This window comes from Salvelinus sp. IW2-2015, linkage group LG19, assembly GCF_002910315.2.
Source record: "Salvelinus sp. IW2-2015 linkage group LG19, ASM291031v2, whole genome shotgun sequence".
NCBI classification, from domain to species: Eukaryota; Metazoa; Chordata; class Actinopteri; order Salmoniformes; family Salmonidae; genus Salvelinus; species Salvelinus sp. IW2-2015.
In genome coordinates this window covers 34755144-34770461 of record NC_036859.1, presented here as the reverse complement: position 1 = coordinate 34770461, position 15318 = coordinate 34755144, and the positions used below count along the sequence as shown (strand labels likewise).

Genomic DNA, 15318 nt, shown 5'->3' with positions numbered 1-15318 from the left:
GTAGTATATTTAAGTGATTGAGGTATTATTTCACATGATTGTAGTATATTTCATATGTTTCTACCACAGTGACTGTCGTATATTTAATGTGATTGTAGTATATTTCATGTGGTTTCTACCACAATGACTGTAGTATAATTTCATGTGTTTCTACCACAATGACTGTAGTATATTTCATGTGACTGTAGTATATTTCATGTGTTTCTACCACAATGACTGTAGTATATTTCATGTGTTTCTACCACAATGACTGTAGTATATTTCATGTGACTGTAGTATATTTCATGTGTTTTCTACACAATGACTGTAGTATATTTCATGTGACTGTAGTATATTTCATGTGTTTCTACCACAATGACTGTAGTTATATTTCATGTGACTGTAGTATATTTCATTGTTTCTACCACAATGACTGTAGTATATTTAATGTGATTGTAGTATATTTCATGTGTTTCTACCACAATGACTGTAGTATATTGTCATGTGTTTCTACCACAATGACTGTAGTATATTTCATGTGACTGTAGTATATTTCATGTGTTTTCTACCACAATGACTGAGTAATTTCATGTGTTTCTACCACAATGACTGTAGTATATTTCATGTGATTGTAGTATATTTCATGTGTTTCACCACAATGACTGTAGTATATTTCATGTGTTTCTACACAATGACTGTAGTAATATTTCATGTGTTTCTACCACAATGACTGTAGTATATTTCATGTGACTGTAGTATATTTCATGTGTTTCTACCACAATGACTGTAGTATACTTCGGTTGGCTAAGTATAACCACCAGCAACCATAGCCTATGGATTTCACATGTTAAAATCCAGAAGTGAATATTAAATAAAATACAATCTATACCATACACATTAAGTCATAAAATGTGTATAACTCCAAGCTATAGTGGCTTTTTTCAATAGCTAAAATAGGCGACCACAACAGAGATACTAACCTGAAAGACCTGTGTCATCTTGGCAGGTTGGTCAGCTCGTAATTGGTCATCACGGGATCATGTCCACGCCGGCGGTTTCCTGTGTGATCAGGAAGTACAAGGCCATCGGCGGTATCATCCTCACTGCCAGTCACAACCCCCGGGGGATCCAATGGAGACTGTGGCATCAAGTTCAACACTGCTAATGCAGGTACTGTAACCAGAGAATAGGGAACAGTATGAAAGGTAGTTAGCCAAGAGCATTACAAGATAAGATAGAGACATTTCCCACAAGTATCATGGTCAGTGATGCAGATATTTGACACTTTTGATACAATGTCATTCTATATCAATAATTGGTGACTTCAGAAGCACAATTTAATAGACTAGAGCAGCACAATTAAGATCAACACAAATGAGTGCCCTTGTGTAACACAAGACCTGAAGTCTTGCTTTTTTGTTTGAACCAACCTAAGCCCAGCCCAGGAGGCAGTCACTAACAAAATATCCCTGATCAGTAGATACATAGAGGAGTACGCCATCTGCCCAGAACTCCGGGTAGACTTGGCTACCCCGGGAAAACAGATGTTTGACCTGGAGAACAAGTTTAAACCCTTCACAGGTGAGCACAAACACATCGCTCATAACCTGACCTGAGTTCTGGAGAAATAAACAGGTACCGGATGTTTGAATAGAAGGAAATAAACTGAATTCCTTGTTGGCAGTTTTAGAGTAGGCAATAGAAAAAAACTCACTTACATACTTAGGCTAGAATTCAATAAAACTTGCACTATAGAAAAACGAATAAAAATATTCCAAGTTTGCAGTGCAAGATCAATGTGACTTTTTAAACAGCATAGGTTCTGGTTTGATTGAATCTGGCCACTGAACATTGCCTCTGTGTTTATTCTTTGAACTGTTTCCCTTCTTGGATTTCTGAGGATCATTGTCTTCTCACAGTGGAGATAGTGGACTCGGCGGAGTCTTATGCCAACATGCTGAGGAACATCTTTGACTTTGCTGCACTGAAGAAGCTGTTGTCTGGGGAGAACCACATCAAGATCCGTCTAGAACGCCATGCATGGAGGTTAGGAATCTAGCGTGCCAGACCTTCCAGCTACAACGTGTAGTTGGAGTATATGCAATATTTAGAGAGCCCCTCGTCTGGCTCTGCAACATTAGGAGGTAAGAAGAAGGCTGCTCTATTCCGATGTACAGAACATATAGTTATACCGTTTCTATAAGTGCAGATGTTGATATCCATCTTAGGTTGAATCTAATGTCACACAGTGCCACCGTAAAGATGAGCGGAGCAGGATTTGTGAGAGCAGCAGCCTAGTTGAGAGTTCAGCTGTTGTTTCCAACTGTCTGTTACATGTTCCAGTCTCTCAGGAGAGAGGGGAGGAGGGGTTTACACAAACTGTCTGTTACATGATCCAGTCTCAGGAGAGAGAGAGGAGGAGGGGGTTACACAAACTGTCTGTTACATGATCCAGTCTCTCAGGAGAGAGGGGGGAGGAGGGGTTACACAAACTGTCTGCTATGGAAAAATCAAGCTACAAAAAAAATTCTATGCTCAAGCTGTTCCTAGAACCATATCACCTCCCCTGTGATAACACTTACATCATTTAGCAGACGCGCTTATCCAAAGCAATTAGAGTTAAGCGCTTTTCTCAAGGTCACATTGACAGCTTTTCACCTGGTCGGCTCAGGGATGTGAACTAGAGACCTTTTGGTTACTAGCCCAACATTCTTAACCACTAGGCTATCTGCTCCCCACTGAACACCAGGGATAGCACAAGACTCCATGTGTACCTCTGTTTAATCATCAGAGGTAGGTACCAATGTGAAGAGGATACTGTGTGAGGAGCTGGGCTCCCCTGCTAAATCTGCCATTAAGTATGTCCCCCTGCAACTCTTTGGGGGTCAGCACCCTGATCCCAACCTCACCTATACAGCTGACCTGGCTGAGGCCATGAGAGGTGGCCAGCACCATTTTAAAGCTGCCTTTGATGGTGACGGGGTGCGTGTTCAATCAACCAATAATTTAACGGTCCTTTTAATAATAATCACCATTACAAGTAATCATCTTTAATTTGTGAATTTGTCATTATATAGAAAAAATAAAATATCAAAGTGCTTAAACAGGCAATGAGATTTACAGCAGGCTAAGCTGACACAACTGCAAATCTAATGATAATCTATATTTATTTATCTTAGTTATATTTCATCCAAGACTATTACTAAAATAGTACCCATCAAAGTACAATAATCATCAGTGAATTTCTTTACGCATCTCAGACTGTCTGAAGACTTCAATCACAACTTTAAGGTTTGGGGTTGGATGCTTTGAATTGTATTCAGATGCTGCTAACCCCTCTCTCTCTTGTTGCCTGACCTCTAACCCCTGTCTGGTTTTCCAGGACCGTAACATGATCCTGGGTAAGCATGGCTTTTTCATCAACCCATCAGACTCGGTGCCTGCCATCGCTGTCAATGTTTTCAGCATCCCCTTACGTCCAGCACACAGGGGTGAGAGGCTACGCACGCAGCATGCCCACCAGCCCTGCACTGGGAAACTAACACCTCGGCCTGGCATTATCCAATGAGAAAATGAGCCATTGACCATTACTGCATCTCATCCCGTCTCAATAAATAACAAACTAGTGGACACTGTAAGGTTTAAATGTACAGAATGATCATAAACCGTAATCAAGATCGAACTCTACGAGACCCCCACGGGGTGGAAGTTCTTTGGCAACCTGATGGATGCAGGCAAATGGAGAAGAGAGTTTCGGAACAGGTAGCTCATCAGTAGGTCCAAATGTCCGGAACTAGTTACCAGAAGAGGTGGCTAACACAGCAAGAACCTCAAGCAAATCTACACTGTTTCTATCATGTCAGATGCTGACCATATCTGTCAGAGAGATGGACTTTGGGCCGTGCTGGCATGGCTGTCCATCCTGGCAGCGAGGAAGTAGAATGTGGATGACATCACGAAGGACCACTGGCAGAAGTTTGGCAGGAAAGTCTTTACCAGGTGAGTGTGAATCTCTGGTGACCTCTGGTGGTCATATTATAGGGGGAGAACTTATTTTTGAATCCCCACAAGGCAGGCTAGTGCTGAAGTCTGAGTGAAACCTTGAGTTGTATAACAAGCTGAAAATTAAGTCAAAGAGACACTATGCATGGAAAGAAAAGTGCCTTGCCTGTTCCTGCTTGAACAAATTACAAAAGGAGTTGGGCTGCAGAAACAAAGAGGCACACAAGCAATGCAGCCAAAGCTCGTGGTTTTATCTTCTGCTGTGCTGTCTTGGGCAGGTATGACTGTAAGGAAGTTGACCTGGATGCAGCCGTTCAGATGATGGAGGAGCTGACGATGTTGGAGAAGGCCTTCGTAGGCCAGAGGTTCGCGGTGGGCGAGAAGCTCTATCAGGTGGAAAGGGCCGACAACTTTGAACACACTGACCCCGTAGACAGGCGTCTCCAGACACCAGCTGTGGAATGGGGGTGGCTGTTTCGGCGTGCTCACAGAACTAGACATGCTATAAGTCACTTTGGACTTATAGGATATAAGAATGACATCTTCTGTAGCTACTGTAGGAGTCTCCAATACTTTTTTAAATGTACTTTATTAACTGGCTAATCTTGTCTCTCTATTGGGTTAAATGCGGAAGACACATTGCAGTTGACTATATTCAGTTGGACAACTGACTAGGTATCCCCCTTTCCCTTTCCCTATCTGCAGGGCTTGAGGATAATATTCACAGATGGCTCGCGGGTCATCTACAGGCTCAGTGGAACAGGGAGTATGGGGGAAACAGTTCAGGTCTACATTGACAGCTACGAGACAGACCCCAACAAGATCTCCCAGGATCCACATCAGACAAAGGATGATTCAGAGATTAGATCTCACTGACCAAACTGTGGTGTTTCTGAGACTATCATCATAGAACATGAGCATGTGGCTACATACTAGTGTATAACCTATGTCCGTTTGTATGTGTGCCAGGTGATGCTGGTTACCCTGGTTACCATAGCCCTGAAGGTCTCACAGCTTCATGAGAGGACAGGCCTCACACATGATTGTCCCTTACAACTCCCCTGCCACCTCCTGATAAAATACTCAAACGACACTGTCTATCCCCGATCCTACCTTCACTTAGATGGCCCTTTTACCCTCTATCAATAGCATCTTTGTGCGATTTTGTACTTTTCCGATTACCCCAACTCAAAACACTCACCACAGGTTCACATTGAGCAAGAGTGAACTGTACCAAAAATAAAACGTGATCAACTTCTTATTTAGTTGTATAAAGGTATAAAGAATAGAGAGTCTTTCATAAATGGGTAGCCTAATGAGTAACCTAAATAATTATATAATCAAAATGAAACAAGTGAAAAATGCATCCCAAACAGGAAAATGTATAAATTCTGTGTTCATTATAATGTGATTTAAAAGGCAACCTGCAGTTAAAACAACAACGATACGCCAACCCGACAACTTTTTTTTAGGTAAATGGCTTAGAGATGGAGATGGAGAACCACTCTTAAATTCATAGACAGAGCTACAGATGCAAGATCTGACCATCCATAAGATCAAAATAACAGTTGAAGTTATATGTGAAGCTATACAGTTAGTTTACAATTACGATGTCTATAAACAATGAAGTAAAACAAGGTTATGTTTTGGATTCTGATGGGGTTAGACAGTTGAACTAATGCCATGAGCCATTAATAAGTTGTATTCTTCAAGAATCAATGGCTGTATATCACTCATTTATAAGTCAAAACATGGATGTAGCAATCGCAGATTGCCCCCTTTAAGACGGAGCTTGTTATAGCGACACTAGAAGCGAGTGAAATTGGCTCCATACAAAGCTGTTCTTCCCACCAAATTGACCGACATGTTGCTTGACAACAGCTTCTAAACATTACATCACCTTGCTCCATTGTTCTCTTGAATAACAATATGTCTATGCGTTGCGCCAGTGTAATATTTTATCATTTCAGACTATGATAGCATGCGTTTGTTCTATGAATGATTCGCACATACAGTTGTCAAATTGTGAAGGACCGCGTGAAATCCAATGATGCACACCCACGCTCACTTGCTGCGAAAACAATACCTCAAACTGCAGACAGCGAATCTAAAAGTGAGTTTTTAGAACTTTATTTACAAGTATGTTTTATGTATTCATCATATATATCTTAAGATTTTAGCTTATTCTGTGTGCTCATCAACAACAAAAAATCTCTCACAGGAAACAAGCGTGTAATCATGTCACCTTCAAATAACCAGTGAAACACTAAAAGTTATTTTATTTCTTATTTCTTTAATGACAAGGGAGTGGAGGCCAAGCCAGTAAGTCACAGCCTGCTTGAATGGGAGGCTAAAGTGGAAGGACTGAAAGACACGTTGTGGGAAGGTGTGATATGGGCATGAAGTGTTCAGCGTTTACAAAATAATATCGACGATGATGATCAGCTACTGATGATGATTACATGCGGTCTACATTTAGGGCTTGGTGTCTGAACTACCAAAAGTACATTCTGGGGGTGGAAGCCATTTTAATTTTCAAATCTTTCCGTTCCATAAGGTGCTGTTTTGCTGCTGACATTGCATTTCACTGAGGCTTACAACTCTGTCCCTCCAACTGTCCAATTCAACGCCATCCCTTTCCACCCCAATGGTGAGTTGCTGGCAATAGATATTGCCATGAAAGTGTCATAAAAAAAGGAAAAGTGTTTAATTTCCCCCTGTACATGTCTGTTGTGATGGAAGTGGACAAGGACACAGGAAGCCCATGTATCCCCTGCCTGGACAGCGAGTGGAACCCCAGCATCTCAATCAGCAGTATTCTTCTGAGCGTCCAGGTTTGCACCCATTTTACTGCACATTTTGAAATACGGCAGCCTGGTCTAGATGTAACATAGTAAATGTAAAGCCAGGACACTCAAATTAGTATGATATGTTACGTTTGGTAACATTTTTTATTAAACCATAACCTTTATATAACTAGGCAAGTCAGTTAAGAACAAAATCTTATTTACAATGACGGCCTACACCGGCCAGACCCCAACGACCCAATTGTGCGCCGCCCTATATGACTCCCAATCACGGCCGGTTGTGATACAGTCTGGAATCGAACCAGGGCCTGTAGTGAAGCCTCTAGCACTGAGATGCAGTGCCTTAGACTGCTGCGCTACTAGGGAGCCTCCCATAAGACAGAAGGTTACTTAAGGCAAAAATGAAAGTAGGGTGGTTAGTTGGAACAGATGGCTGGGCGTATAACAGGAACATCTAGCAACCCAAAGGTTGAGCATTTAAATCTCATCACGGACAACTTTAACATTTGAGCTAATTAGCTACTTTGCACCTACTTAGCATGTTACCTAACCCTTCCCCTAACCTTAATAACCTAACTCTTAACCCTAACCCTTAACCCTTTAACCTAACTCTTAACCCTAACCTTAACCCCTAACCCTAGCTAACGTTAGCCACAACAAATTTGTTAACATATTGTAGGAATTGCAATTGCTAACATATCATACAAATTGTAATTCGTAACATATCATATGAAATGGATGATGGACATCCACAAATTCATACAAAACATAACATATCATGCTAATTGTAGTGTCCCAGATGTACGTTTACTATGCTACGTCTACCTCTGAGTCCAGGCTGGATACAGAAATGTGTAGTTTATTGTGATAAAGATAGAACTATTACATACTCGTTTTTAAAAAAAGCACTGCCACTTGCAGTGTTCAAAGACCCATACAGTAGTAGTAGTGTAGTAATATCAAGTCTGTGTGGTCTCCTATGTCCCCTCTAGACCATGCTGTCCAACCCAGTCCTGGAGGGAGCGGTGAACCCCGGAGCTGCTGACATGCTCTGGTCCAGCCCATCCACCTACCACCGTGTGGTGCTGGACTGTGTCAGGGCCAGCCAGGAACTGGAGAGTGAGTGAGCACCACCTAGTACAAGGATTAGCTATTGGTTACATTGGGCTACGTTACAAAGCTACACTGTAAAAAAAAATATATATTATTGTACAATTGCAATAGGATTGTGAGTTTGCTCAACAAAAAGTTTGTGTGTGAAAATGTTGTTGAGCAGAAAGACATGCAATAATTCCCATAAACGTTTATAGTACTGTTAAGACACAAACAGCAGCATTCTTTTTCAATGCTTCCTATTGGTTAGAGAGGAACATTGGAGGCGTTCTGCTCCTATCAGAAAGCAGAGTTCATTACAGCATTACAGAAACGGTGCTTCCCTGTGTGACCAGGAAGCCACTGAAGGTGTTGTAGGTATTAGTACTGTCATAGAGCCCTTTCCATGAGGGGAGACGTATGTAGACCACACCCCAATGGTTCGGCTCTAGAGACAATGCCTTTGAAACACACTTACCACGATGGTCAGTGCATACATAATTAAATACAACACTTTTTGGTCATCATGGAACAGGCCTACTCTCATGGTATTCCCAGGCAGTGAATCTGAAGTAGTAGACTCATCTCACTGGTGCTGGGAACATAGCAGTTATTGGGTTATAGGCCGATCCAATGTTGGTGATGACTCTCTTGTAGATCAGTTGGGTTTCAGTATTGAACGGTCCTACAGTTCCTGAATCAGTCAAACCTGCAGAGAACATATTGTCTGTGTTCTCCCTCTTCAGCTCCTCCTCCACCTCCTTCTCATTGGCTGACACTCTGGCCTCCATGGCTGTGTTCTCCCTCTTCAGCTCCTCCTCCACCTCCTTCTCATTGGCTGACACTCTGGCCTCCATGGCTGTGTTCTCCCTCTTCAGCTCCTCCTCCACCTCCTTCTCATTGGCTGACACTCTGGCCTCCATGGCTGTGTTCTCCCTCTTCAGCTCCTCCATGTTGTTCTTCTGGAGCTGCAGTTCAGTCTTGGTGACTCTCCTCTCTAAGTGCTGTCAGCTACTTTGTCCTGCTCCTCCACCTCCTTCTCGCTGGCTGTCACTCTGGCCCCCATTGGCGGACAGTTCAGCTGCTTGGGCTGTGTTCTCTGTCTTCAGCTCCACCACTGGCCTCCATGTTCCTCAGCTCAGTCTTGGTGACACGCCGCTCCACCACCACTGGGTGACCTTACCTCATACCAGGTCATTTGAATGTGTCACTGTAAAAGGCTTTGTGTTAACTCCATGTGTTATTCAGTTGAAGCCCTTCACCCTTTTGTTCTTACTGGTGGTTGATTTGCATCCTGCAATGTCTTTGCTGATTTTCTTCATTTTGCACCATGAATTTTGGCTACTTTACATTCCACTGTGTTTTGCATTTTTTGTTATTGAGTAGAAGAGTCTGTGGTTTCACTTTCAGTCTTCAAAGATTCAATTATTTCAAATGATTTACCGCTGGTAAGGGTGGGATGCCGCTAGTCTATTCTAAGATAAGGCTATCATATCCCACCTCACACTGAGTGGTGACAATGATCTGTCTATTATCACCACCTCCCCTGTAGGGAATAGGAAAGCTGTGCAGTTGGACTCACAAAGCAGGTGAGAGAAATCAAATCAAATGTTATTTGTCACATACACGTGTTTAGCAGATGTTAATGCGGGTGTAATGAAATGCTTTGTGTTTCTAGTTCCGACAGTGCGGCAAAATATCTAACAATTTCACAACATATACCCATATACACACACATTTGAAAGGAAGGAATGAAATTAAGAATATGTAAATATATAACGAGCAAAGTGAATATTTCCACTTTCCATGTGCTCATCTCTTACATTTCCAGAATATTTTTTATCTTGGATTCCCTTGATTGATTATTTAATTCACAATGATACCACAGACATTACAGTATTATATTCTGTTTTATCCTCTTTTTTTTGACATGACACATTCAAAGTGAAATCATTATGAATTTCTTGCATAGTATCATGATAGTACGATACTCTTGATTACTGTAGTTACAGTAGTTTAGTGTAATATTCTCTGGTTCATGGCTAAATGTAACGCCTCCAGGCTCGTGAGGAGAATCCCTTTTGAGGATTATCTGAAGACATGGACAAAGATGGCCACCACTAAAGCTGGCTCGTGGATGAAGAAGGAATGTATGTCTTTCTATCTATCTAAATACATGCACTCCTCATGACCTTGGAATGTACATTAATCAAATAAAATGTTATTTGTCACATACACATGGCTAGCAGATGTTAATGCGAGTGTAGCAAAATGCTTGTGCTTCTAGTTCCGACAATGCAGTAATAACCAACGAGTAATCTAACCTAACAATTCCACAACTACTACCTTATACACACAAGTGTAAAGGGATAAATAATATGTACATAAAGATATATGAATGAGTGATGGTACAGAACGGCATAGGCAAAATGCAGTAGATGGTATAGAGCACAGTATATACATACGAGATGAGTAATGTAGGGTATATAAACATAAAGAGGCATAGGAGTTAGCACTGATAGGCTTGTAACAGGCTATCTGTTGTTGTATTCCAGCCCAGGAGGATCTCATCAAGTGCCCTGAGACCTTTGCCATGTATTATGGGTCACCAGGCAAGGAATCTCCCATGGGCACACAGTGTGAAACGTAAGTCTGTTGACTCTGAAAGATAAAGAGGAGCAGTAAAAATAAGAGATTACCTCTTGGCTTGTAAGACTGCTGGTTAAAACACATGTCTGATTTCCCATAGCGGCTGCCTTTCCTAAATATGAGTGGGTTTTGCGTCGACTTTCCAGAATTCAATGTGTGTTTATAAACCAAGCTATACAAAGGCAACATGTCACTCATTCAGACAGATTCAGAGCCTTAATAACCAGATGTGCTCTGTGCCAGGTTCAGAAACCTTAATAACCAGATGTGCTTCGTGTGCCAGTCAGAACCTTAATAACCAAGATGTGCTCTGTGCCAGTTTCAGAGCCTTAATAACCAGATGTGCTCTGTGACAGGTTCAGAGCCTTAATAACCAGATGTGCTCTGTGAACAGGTTGCAGAGCCTTAATAACCAGATGCTGTCTGTGCCAGGTTCAGAACCTTAATAACCAGATGTGCTCTGTGCCAGGTTCAGAACCTTAATAACCAGATGTGCTCTGTGCCAGGTTCAGAGCCTTAATAACCAGATGTGCTCTGTGACAGGTTCAGAACCTTAATAACCAGATGTGCTCTGTGACAGGTTCAGAGCCTTAATAACAGATGTGCTCTGTGACAGGTTCAGAGCCTAATAACAGATGTGCTCTGTGACAGGTTCAGAGCCTTAATAACCAGATGTGCTCTGTGACAGGTTCAGAACCTTAATAACCAGATGTGCTCTGTGACAGGTTCAGAGCCTTAATAACCAGATGTGCTCTGTGACAGGTTCAGAGCCTTAATAACCAGATGTGCTCTGTGACAGGTTCAAGCCTTAATAACCAGATGTGCTCTGTGACAGGTTCAGAGCCTTAATAACCAGATGTGCTCTGTGACAGGTTCAGAAGCCTTAATAACCAGATGTGCTCTGTGACAGGTTCAGAGCCTTATAACCAGATGTGCTCTGTGACAGGTTCAGAGCCTTAATAACCAGATGTGCTCTGTGACAGGTCAGAGCCTTAATAACCAGATGTGCTCTGTGACAGGTTCAGAGCCTTAATAACCAGATGTGCTCTGTGACAGGTTCAGAACCTTAATAAACCAGATGTGCTCTGTGACAGGTTCAGAGCCTTAATAACCAGATGTGCTCTGTGACAGGTTCTCAGAGCCTTAATAACCAGATGTGCTCTGTTATAACCAGATGTGCTCTGTGACAGTTCAGAGCCTTAAAAACCAGATGTGCTCTGTGACAGGTTCAGAGCCATAATAACCAGATGTGCTCTGTGACAGGTTCAGAGCCAATAACCAGATGTGCTCTGTGACAGGTTCAGAGCCATAATAACCAGATGTGCTCTGTGACAGGTTCAGAACCTTAATAACCAGATGTGCTCTGTGACAGGTTCAGAGCCTTAATTAAGGTGAATGCACTAATTTGTAAGTCGCTCTGGATAAGAGCGTCTGCTAAATGTCTTAAATGTAAATGTAATAACCAGATGTGCTCTGTGACAGGTTCAGAGCCTTAATAACCAGATGTGCTCTGTGACAGGTTCAGAGCCTTAATGTATGGTACCGCGCACCAGCCTAAGAAGACCGAACCAGTGAGTGAGGGGAGACAGGCCAGGATGGACCAAATGAGAAAGATTTACCTCCTCTACAGAACACCAGGTACGTCCATGATGAATTCAGTGTGTGTGTTACTTTGAGCAATGACAGAGCCCATCTTTTAGTGTGCCTTGTAGACATGCTGACCCCTCAGGTGAATGTGCAAGAGAACTCCATGCACCAGGGGTCTCTGTAGAGCACGTGACAGACAGCAACAGGACCTCTGGGAGAACGAGGTGGACAAACTGGTGGCCTGGACACACTCACTGTCATCATGGGTTGGAGGAGTGATGCCTCCACGTGCACGTACATACACGCCTTGCAATTGGATACACTTGACCATAAAATTTGAAAACTTCTTGTACTTTATTATTATATATATATATATATTATTATTATATATTGATAATCTATATATTAGTATTGGTTGTCCACATCACCAACGAACTATCATGGTCCAAACATACCAAGACAGTCGTGAAGAGGGCACGACAAAACATTTTCCCCCTCAGGAGACTGAAAAGATTTGGCATGGGCCCACATATCCTCAAAAGGTTCTACAGCTGCACCATTGAGGGCATCCTGACCGGTTGCATCACCGCCTGGTATGACAACTGCTCGGCATCTGACCGTAAGGCACTACAGAGGGTAGTGCGAACGACCCAGTTCATCACTGGGGTCAAGCTTCCTGCCGTCCAGGACCTCTATAATAGGTGGTGTCAGAGGAAAGCCCATAAAATTGTCAGACACTCCAGTCACCCAAGTCATAGACTGTTCTCTCTGCTACCGCACGGCAAGCGGTACTGGAGCGCCAAGTCTAGGTCCAAGAGGCTCCTCAACAGCTTCTACCCCCAAGCCATAAGACTGCTGAACAATTCATCAAAATCGCCACCGGACAATTTACATTGTTACCTATAAACAGTCACTTCGCCCCCACCTACATGTACAGATTACCTCAACTAGCCTGTACCCCCGTACACTGACTTGGTACCGGTGTCCCCTGTATTTAGCCTCGTTATTGTTATTCGTATTGTATTACTTCTTATTACTACTTTTTTATTTTAGTCTACTTGGTAAATATTTTCTTCTTCTTGAACGGCATTGTTGGTTAAGGGCTTGTAAGTAAGCATTTCACGGTAAAGTCTACACTTGTTGTATTCGGTGCATGTGGCAAATAAAGTTTGATTTGATTTGAGAGTGTAGGCTGTAGAAGGACTGGGAGAAGGACTGGGAGAAGGACTGGAGTGGAGCTTAACCAGTAAGGGTTTGTAAGTAAGGGTGAACCAGTTGATTTGTAATCTGCTTGTGAGGGATGGTAGGCCAAACTGGTCATAGAGAGAACAGTGTTGGGTGTGGTAGGGGGCTACAGTGGGAGAGAACAGTGTTGGGTGTGGTAGGGGGCTACAGTGGGAGAGAACAGTGGTGGGTGTGGTAGGGGGCTACAGTGGGGAAGAACAGGTGGTGGTGGTGGTAGGGGCTACAGTGGGAGAGAACAGTGTGGGTGTGGTAGGGGGCTTACAGTGGGAGAGAACAGTGGTGGGTGTGTGGGTTTAGGGGGCTACAGTGGGAGAGAACAGTGGTGGGTGTGGTAGGGGGCTACAGTGGGAGAGAACAGTGGTGGTGTGGTAGGGGGCTACAGTGGGAGAGAACAGTGGTGGGTGTGGTAGGGGGTGGCTAGGGGGCACAGTGGTGGGTGTGGGTAGGGGGCTACAGTGTGGGTGTGGTAGGGGGCTACAGTGGGAGGCAGTGTAGGTGGTGGTAGGGGGCACAGTGGTGGGTGGGGGGTGGTAGGGGGCTACAGTGGTAGGTGTGGTAGGGGCTAACGTGTTGGGTTTTGGGTAGGGGGCTACAGTGGTGGGTGTTGGTAGGGGGGGCTACAGTGGTCGGTGTGGTAGGGGCTACAGTGTTGGGTTTGGTAGGGGGCTACAGTGGTGGGTGTGGTAGGGGGCTACAGTGGTAGGTGTGGTAGGGGCTACAGTGTTGGGTGTGGTAGGGGGCTACAGTGGCTAACCTAATGGCTGAGTGGTAGTGTCAAGTTTTCAATCCAGCCTACATTTGTTTTCCTATTGTAAAAAATATATTGCTTGTTATCGTTTGACAAGTGAGCTTTTGTCTGTGCTTTCTGTCCGTCTTTGTCGGCTGTGTTTTCATCACCCGTCTATCTGTCTGTCTATTTGGATAAAAATGTCTGCTAAATGGCATAAATATTATATGAATTATATTATTTAGGGATGCACGATATATCAGTGAACATATCGGAATCGGCCGATATTAGCTAAAAATGCCAACATCGGCCCGATGTCTAGTTTAACGTCTGTGCAAAACCGATGTCAAAGCTGACGTGCATACCTATATAACGTAGGTAGATGATGTAATGACGGCACGTAAAATGTAGTGCTACACGTGCAACACAGCATTCCTAACCTAGCCCACAATGTCTGTGTGGATCGAGCAGTCAACAAGTCAAACAGTCATTTGAAAGAGTAAGAATATTTCAGAGACAACTCAAAGGTAAAATCCATTAAAGCCAAGATAATGGAATTCATTGCCCTTGACAATCAACCGTTCTCTGTCATGGGTGATGTTGGCTTTCGCCGACTGGTCGAGCACCGGTACACACTACCAAGTGCGCTATTTCTCAGATGTTGCCCTACCGGAGTTACACAGTAATAGCGTCACTGCTATTAGCTTCACGACTGACATTTGGACCAGCGATATCAGCCCCATGAGCCTGCTGAGTCTGACATCACAGTGGGTCGTTGAGGATTTCCTACTGCTCATGAATGTGCTGGTTGTCATACCGCTTGCTGCCATTTCAATGGCATTTGAGAACATGTTTGAAACAAACACACTCCTAGCTCCATTCTAACAACTGACTGGAGAAATAAGATAGTCAACTGTGTCTGCAGCAGACGTGATGCCCTCTATTTGATTTGGGTTACCAGATGCCCTCTTATCGATTTGGGTTACCAGATGCCCTCTATTCGATTTGGGTTACCAGATGCCCTCTATTTGATTTGGGTTACCAGATGCCCCTTATGTTCGATTTGGGTTACCAGATGCCCTTCTGATTTATTGCATTTGGGTTACCAGATGCCCTCTATTCGATTTGGGTTTACCAGATGCCCTCTATTCGATTTGGGTTACAGATGCCCTATGTTCGAATTTGGGTTACCAGATGCCCTCTATTCGATTTGGGTTACCAGATGCCCTA

General features: G+C 43.3%; 1 protein-coding gene and 1 pseudogene across 1 annotated transcript; both read left to right on the top strand.

The window, feature by feature from the left end:
• The first annotated feature begins 1912 nt into the window (after positions 1 to 1912).
• Positions 1913 to 5225, top strand: LOC111979084 (phosphoglucomutase-1-like; annotated as a pseudogene).
• Positions 5226 to 5260: 35 nt separating this feature from the next.
• On the top strand, positions 5261 to 12462 carry LOC111979108 (ubiquitin conjugating enzyme E2 U). Its single transcript, XM_024009393.2, has 10 exons — positions 5261 to 6094; positions 6286 to 6367; positions 6539 to 6631; positions 6724 to 6815; positions 7781 to 7907; positions 9433 to 9469; positions 9942 to 10030; positions 10436 to 10526; positions 12049 to 12167; positions 12242 to 12462. The coding sequence occupies exons 1-10, from the start codon at positions 6029 to 6031 to the stop codon at positions 12298 to 12300; spliced, it is 855 nt and encodes a 284-aa protein (XP_023865161.1). The 5' UTR covers positions 5261 to 6028; the 3' UTR covers positions 12301 to 12462.
• The last annotated feature ends 2856 nt before the right edge of the window (positions 12463 to 15318 follow it).

What these genes read in the sequence shown, in the direction of transcription:
- LOC111979108 (XM_024009393.2), top strand. Translation starts at nt 6,029, where the DNA reads ATGATGCACACCCACGCTCACTTGCTGCGAAAACAATACCTCAAACTG. An exon ending in CAGTTGGACTCACAAAGCAG is followed by an intron (nt 9,470 to 9,941) that starts GTGAGAGAAATC and finishes TAACGCCTCCAG; the next exon opens with GCTCGTGAGGAGAATCCCTT. An exon ending in CTCGTGGATGAAGAAGGAAT is followed by an intron (nt 10,031 to 10,435) that starts GTATGTCTTTCT and finishes GTTGTATTCCAG; the next exon opens with CCCAGGAGGATCTCATCAAG.